The sequence below is a fragment of the Morone saxatilis genome, unplaced genomic scaffold (genome assembly GCF_004916995.1).
Source record: "Morone saxatilis isolate NCDOM2014 unplaced genomic scaffold, NCSU_SB_2.0 Contig17, whole genome shotgun sequence".
Taxonomy (NCBI): domain Eukaryota; kingdom Metazoa; phylum Chordata; class Actinopteri; family Moronidae; genus Morone; species Morone saxatilis.
In genome coordinates, this window is record NW_023339729.1 from 6,855,799 (window position 1) to 6,862,885 (window position 7,087).

The 7,087-nt window shown below is 41.6% G+C and overlaps 1 protein-coding gene across 1 annotated transcript in view; it reads left to right on the top strand.

Moving 5' to 3' along the window:
- The window catches only part of rgl3a (ral guanine nucleotide dissociation stimulator-like 3a), a gene marked incomplete in the record, with an annotated part of 17,175 nt that overhangs the window by 1,930 nt on the left and 8,158 nt on the right, over positions 1-7,087 (top strand). The window contains 7 exon segments of the mRNA XM_035659559.1: positions 445-555; positions 2,202-2,265; positions 2,423-2,496; positions 3,954-4,243; positions 6,086-6,130; positions 6,407-6,576; positions 7,020-7,087. Coding sequence (XP_035515452.1) covers positions 445-555; positions 2,202-2,265; positions 2,423-2,496; positions 3,954-4,243; positions 6,086-6,130; positions 6,407-6,576; positions 7,020-7,087 — 822 coding nt within the window.

Consider the following 7,087-nt stretch of genomic DNA (forward strand, 5'->3'; position numbering starts at 1 on the left):
TTTTCAATTCAGATTTATACCTGTAAATTTATTGGGCATAGATGCTTCACAGTTGAGCAAGCTAAAGGATGACACATCCACAGCTGTATCAATCGGCTTACTGTTTTCCTTGTCATTTCCACAGCTATGGAAAAGCTGCGTTTTGTCTGGAGGAGCTGATGATGACCAATCCTCACAATCACTTGTACTGTGAGCAGTACGCTGAGGTAGGTACCCGCCTGGATATCCGTCATCAAGCATGGGGGCAAACTGTGGAATAAATGTGCCTCTCTGTAACACAGAGAGACACCGACACGCACTTAACGTCACTGGGAATATAGGCTCATGAAAGGAGATGTGTTTACACGGGGTTGTCATGTATTGCTTATTCAGATGTCATGCTGTCATTGCTTGAGCTGCCCTTTAGCACAGCTTATTGGCCGTGTTTAATGCCTCCTCACACAGGTGAAGTACACGCAGGGGGGGCTGGAAAACCTGGAGCTGTCCAGAAAGTATTTTGCCCAGGCACTGAGGCTGAACAACCGAAACATGAGGGCATTGTTTGGTCTGTACATGGTGAGTACTGCATTGCACAGGGGGGGAGTGGGAGTGGGAGAGGAAGGGGAAAAAAACAAAACAGTAGAACCTTTTTTGTAACCCTGTGGTTTGTCAAGGTTGAGGCTGACCACTGTGTGTGTCAAGTAAGACTGTATTTTGTGTGTGTGTGTGTGTGTGTGAGAGGGAGAGAGAGAGGGAGAGAGTGGCAGGCATGGGCAAACATGGAAGAATGATGGTAGGTTTTCTGTTCAGATACACACAAACTCATTAGAGAAACAAGAAGCTCATTCTTTCCTGTGAGCGAAAAGAGCAGTGGACGGCCTGATTTAAGGACATCCCATCTGCTTAGCTTGTAGTGTAATATCACATTATATTGCTGTAAGTCAGTCTGATGACATTTAGTGTTTTCAGTGGTAGCGAAGGCTTTTCATTAAAAATGTCTTGATTATGTGCTTCTCTTGATTCACAAAGCTGGCAATGCTTTTTTAGGAGCTGAACAGACCTGTTTTCATGTGGTATTTCCCCACCACGCCCCTGACACCATGGGCTGGAACATAAACTAGAGGCTGTTGTGAAAAACTGTCCTGACTGGATTCTTTAGAGGCAGCGGCACTGAACTATACTGATCACAGCATGTTGATGTTGGCCTGAAATCAGCTCCTCACATCTAGCAGACAGAATCTTTCCTTGTGCATCTTGCATTTAATCTCTAACTGGAAAATGATAATGTGAGGTTTTGGGAAATTAAAAATAAACATTTCCTGATGAGAATGTGGAGCAGGTTCAAAGCTGGTGAGCCTGTTCTTGATCTGGACTGGAAATAATTGAAATTGTATCTTTTTAATGTTTACACTTTGGCCACCAGATGTCCCAGTATTGTGTTCAGATACAGTATGTCTACACTTAGGAAATAGGAGACAGTTTTATACAAGTTTATACACATCATTTACTATCATACCTGGATATGAATGCACCATTAAACATGCTGTAAGCCCTCATAATACATTATGTGTCTAAAGCAACAGCTCATAATCTCTTTCCCCATTATGCCTAAAAGGTTATTACAAATAGTATTGTGATTATAATAAGTGGTGTTGTTGTACGTTTGTCTGCTTCAGTTAAAGTGAGGCTGTATTCTTATCCAGCAAACGTACTGTTGGACTCTGAGGCAGGATTAGAACCATTTCACCATTTGTTGATCCTGACACCAGAGCCCACAGTCTATATTTCTTAACTGAGTGGGAATACTGGCTCTGCTGGACCCACAGACACAATGTAACCATACAATATTTCTTACAAAAGTCATATCCCATGTATAATTAAATTGACAACCTATATCTTATAGTACCAATATTTCAAGAAAATTTTCCCAAAAAGACAATCTAAAACCCATAAACCAAAGAAAATATAATTACTTAACTACAGTTAAAATAAAAGGGACACACTTTCAGTTTCAAGCTATTTAATTTAATATTTTAGGTAGATCACTATTTGTACTAACATTTGTTTTTCAGTCATGGCCTCACAATTAAACTCTGCATAATAATATCTGATGCTTTTTATTACTGTATTTTCATTGGTCAGTTGCCTTAGCCCCGCCTACACCTGTCTCGTTATCCCCGCCCAGTGAAATACCTCTCATTCCCGGTCCTCTCCTCCTCCAGTTCTCCCACTCTCAAACTGGTCCATCCACTGTCACGCTTTCGGCGTTCAGCTCCAACGTTGAACGTTAGTTGAACTTTTTTTACTCGTGTATACTTTGTTACATTAATGAGCTAAAATGAAAGTGTCAGACATCATTCAGACTGCAGTGAGCTGTCGGAGGACGGAGCTCAATCCTTGATTCCCGCCAGCGCCGCGGTCTAACCGGCTGCATCACCGGGAGTCTACAGACCGAAGATTTTAGGAGTTCCTCTCTCCAAGAGGAGGACAAACATGGGAAAATGGCAATTATCGATGGTAGGTCAGATATAATGTGCGCTGCCTTGTGTGTGAAGAACGAGGTGGAGTAAGTTTTGAGGTTGTCTCCACATTGTTATTCAGTCAAACTTTGACTAGTCTACATATGTAGTCAGCTTCATGTGAACCTTATTCTCTCTTAAGGACAAACATTGTTATAATGGTTTCATTCAGTGTGTAGATCCAGGCTCATTGTGCCTGGCAGCTAGCACACTGGGTTTTGTCTGAGTTTCTGTCATGTGATATCAGGTGTTGGTCTGCTTCTATTGTTACACATATGCCAAATAACATTGTGATTACTTATAGCCTGTATGGACAGACTGGCACAGTCATTGGTCAGCATCATGCTTCTATTTGTCAACAAGCTCTCTATTTCTCTGTCTGGGTTCTTGTGCACATACATTACATTATTATAGAGTCCAGTCACTTATATTTGTGTGTCCTGTCATTGAAGAGACAGAATGGGACAACAGTGACAGTGACATTGTTTTTTTATAATGTTATAATTTACTTTATAATTTCTTTGGATAATATTAAGTTTGTGTCTATTGCATTTCAACTTGTCTGCAACTTGCTGAATAACGCTTATAGCATATTGTGAAGGACTGTTGTATCTGATTGGGGTGTAACAAGTAATCAGTGAGCCGGTCTCTTGAAGAGTTAATATTGTTCTAGTGCTGCAATAATGAGCCATAATTTAATATTATCACTTCAAATATGACATGTTTCTCATCTGGTGGTACTTGGTTTCTTAGTTCTTGTGTATAAAATAATAAGTTAAAATGTATCCGTCAAATATTCCCCTTATTTTTTTAGTATAAAATATATAATTGTTGTTCTATCACTCTCGTGTGTTCCCTTCAGAACCTGTAGAGCAAAGTAATCCCTCCTGTTCTCTCCCGGCCACTATTTTTTATTCTTTTTCTACAGTTTTGTAATATGTAGTGTGAGGAGAAACGTATTGCTGCTGCTGTTCCAAGCGGGTACAAAGTTAGTGCCATGGTTCAGTACATTGTCCCTGTGTTTGTGGACATAAAGAAGTATGCCAGTGAATGTCTCTTTGCCTCATCATCAGTCCAGTCACCAGGTGTCTGTCTGCGTCAGAGTTCAAGGCTGGGTCACAAGCGAGCGATTTTTTAAATTTTTAATGAAATTACTCACTCTGCAGGCTTATTGCATTTGTCATCAGGAATGTGTTTCAGAAGATAGACAGAAGATTGTCACCGTAATCCAGTTAAACAGCTATTGGCAAAAGAGAAAAACGTTCAAATTTTGTAAAAGTTTCTCGTCGTGCAGTCTTTTCATACATTTGCGTAAATTATTGTGTGTGTTTCTGTTTTCAAGTACATAAAAGACTGTATCCTCTCCCATATAATGGAGAAGTAAGCAGAATAGCTGTATCGTGAATTTGGGTTATTATTTGCCAGATCTTGATGACCTTGCATTCTCCCTTGCAGGACCCAGTGCAGGAGTGGGGGGAGGAGGAGGAGGACGGGGCTGTGTTTGGTATCACGCTGCGCAGGGAGCCCGTCCAGCTGGCCTCAGACACGGCAGAGCCCCCTACAGCCCTCGGCTTCGTCCAGTATCACACGGTGAAGGTGCGCAGGCTGAAGGCTGCCACCCTGGAGCGTTTGGTCACCCACCTGCTGGAACCCAAGCACCAGGAGCCCAACTACATCCGTATCTTCCTCTCCACCTATAGAGCCTTCACCTCCACCAGCACACTCATCGAGCTGCTGTTTCAGAGGTGAGAAACTGTCCACACCGAGACTTTGCAGACTTCTGTTGAACTATACAATACAATATGAAACTGGAGCCCAGCAGCCATTGGCTTAGCTTAGCATCAAAATTGGAAACAGGGGAAAACTGCTAGTCTAACTCTGTCTGACGATAAACGAAATAAGCCTACCAGCACTTCTAAAGCCGGGGTTTAACTTGTGGTTAAATGTCAGGCTATAAAAACCAAAATATAACATGTTAATTAGTGCGCTTCAGAGGCACTGGTAGGTGGGTATTACGTTTGGACAGAACCGAGCTAGCTTTTTCCATCTGTTTTCAGTCTTTGTGCTAAGCTAACCAGCTTCTGGCTGTAACTTCAATTTAACATGTGAGACATGTGAGTGGTATCAATCTTTTCAGCTAAGTCTCGGCAAGAAAGCCCCAAAATTACCTATTCTGAAAATAGTTGACAATAGTGAAATACCAATTAAAAAATAAATATGAATTAATTTATTTATGATGTAAAGATAAAAACTATGTAACGATAAAAATGTATAGTTTTGTGATAAACAAATTTCACATGTTAAAAGGTTCTTAATTTCAATGAAAGAAGGTCTCTAATATATTCTTAACTCATTGACACTGATTTGTTATTCCAGTGTGTGCTATTGTTAAATAGGTCATCATCACTGTATGCAAATGTAATAGGAGCATATGCGTAACCGGGTGTTTCAACCTGCCAAATGCACACATCAGTTTCTAAAGAAGACAGCTATTTAAAACCCTCTTTACGTCGCCGCCTCAGCTGTTCACAACGCAAAGCTCTGTTGACGCCGAGTTTCTAAGGCAGGTTTTATTGTCATGGACTAAACAAAGCAGTCAGGAGCTTTATTCCATTCCTGAGTGGTGAAGACTACGCCCTCCACACCCAACACAGGCGCTTCTACACCTGAGATTGAATTTGACTGAGTGAGGAATGTACATCTGTAACTAATACATCTCAGAGTTAGACACAGAAAGCAGTTTAATACTATCCAAGAGCAACTCAGAGTCGAGATTCTTTCCATTAATTTGGTTTGATTTAACCGCTAAAACAGGCTCCGATCCCGACCGTAGAACCTGCCTGGTTTTTTGTCTCTATCAGGTCTTTACAGCTCACCTCTGCTCAATGTTCTGCAAATGGCTGCCTCCATGAAACTGTGCCCATTAGTGCTGTTGGCCTGATATATTATTTGTCAAACAGTCGCCCTCATATCGGTGGCGCTGGTGGCAACAGGTTTCCTGTGAGCTTTATGTAAGGTCAGCCTCTATACAGCCTGGGAAGTGTGTTTTCCCTCCTTTGCCTTACAGGATTTTGTTCAGGATGTAACATTTTGTTGCTGTAATTAACTTGTAAACCACCTGTACTGTAAGCTGATGGGTGCCGTGTAAATGACAACTGAATTCAAACACAGCTTTCACATTCTTTGATTTGCTCCCTAAATGTGTTGTCCCTGTGTCTCTGTGCTACTCGTTACTTCTAACTTAATTTAGTATGTGTCACATTTGATGCAAGACAGAGAATTACCCTGTTAGAAAACTTTGGCCATGTTCCTGCTGCATATATATATATATATATGTGTTTATGATTCCCTTATTGGAGACACTCATCAGTCTGTAACCAGGACACAGCATCTCTGCAGGGATTCAGAGTGTTGCAGGACATTTCCACAGGATGAACAGTTGTCAAGGATCAAACCTTGGACCTTCTGTTGTTTACAGGATGTTTTCTATCACCACTGCTGTAGGTTGCCATATTGTCCCTTCACATGCTGCTTATCATTGAAATGCAGTTCTCAGCTGATAGGTAATTGTGTTTACTTTTCCACAGAGAGGACTCCATTGCCAACCTGGATAACACAGTCTGCCCACGCAGGTGAGTGTGGTCACTCTCTGATTAGCAAAGATTAGTCTGGATTTGCGATCAGCCCAAATTGAGTTTTGATGGTTGGGTTCAGTGGAGTAAAAATCAAAGCTTAACATTGTCCAACACCCAATGAGCCTTTGCCACACAAAGGAACGGTTATGATTATTTGATTTGTCCGTCACAAATGATGCCAGTGCTGTCCAGGCCTCCCTTAACCTCAATCAAGGATTAACCTAGACAAGTACACAATAATTAACACTTAATTTCCCTGATCCATCCCTACAGTACCTTACCCCCAGTGATCCGGCTGTGGCTGAAGGAGTACAGTGAAGACTTCCACGAGCCCCCTCAGTACCAGGCCCTGCGACTATTGTGTGTCCACTTGCGGCATCGCCTCTGCTTCAGACGCTTGGCTCAGACTGCCGAGACCCTCCTCAAGAGGCTCCAGGAACAAGGTACAGGGGAACGGGATGTGATTATGTACGGTTTGTTTATGTTCCGCCACCATGATGGGCCACTGTGCTGTCATGGTGGTGTCTGTGTGCATGTGTACTGTAGATACATGATGTATTAAGTAGATCATCTGATCTAGATTAGCTTTAAGTAACCCAATTATAATGGCTTATATAGCTAACTATCTCATAAGAGAATAATTTGAAAGTTTTGCAGACTATCCATCTGTAATACTCTGTCAACCATGTTTTTATTTATAGCAGATCCACTGCTCCAGATTGTCTAGAACAATTTTCACTCTGTGCAAAAGAATTATCATTACTCCAGCCAAAGTGTGTGTGTCTGTGTGTGTGTATATATCCACATTCAGCAGTGAACTGTAGATAATATGAAATCCTATTAGCAGCCTGTTTCATTGTCATTTATGATTCTGTGTGTTTGACAGATTGCAGCCAGTCTGCGTCAAAGCACAGCAGTAAATCATTGCAGCAGGAGCACAGAGACCAGGAGCAC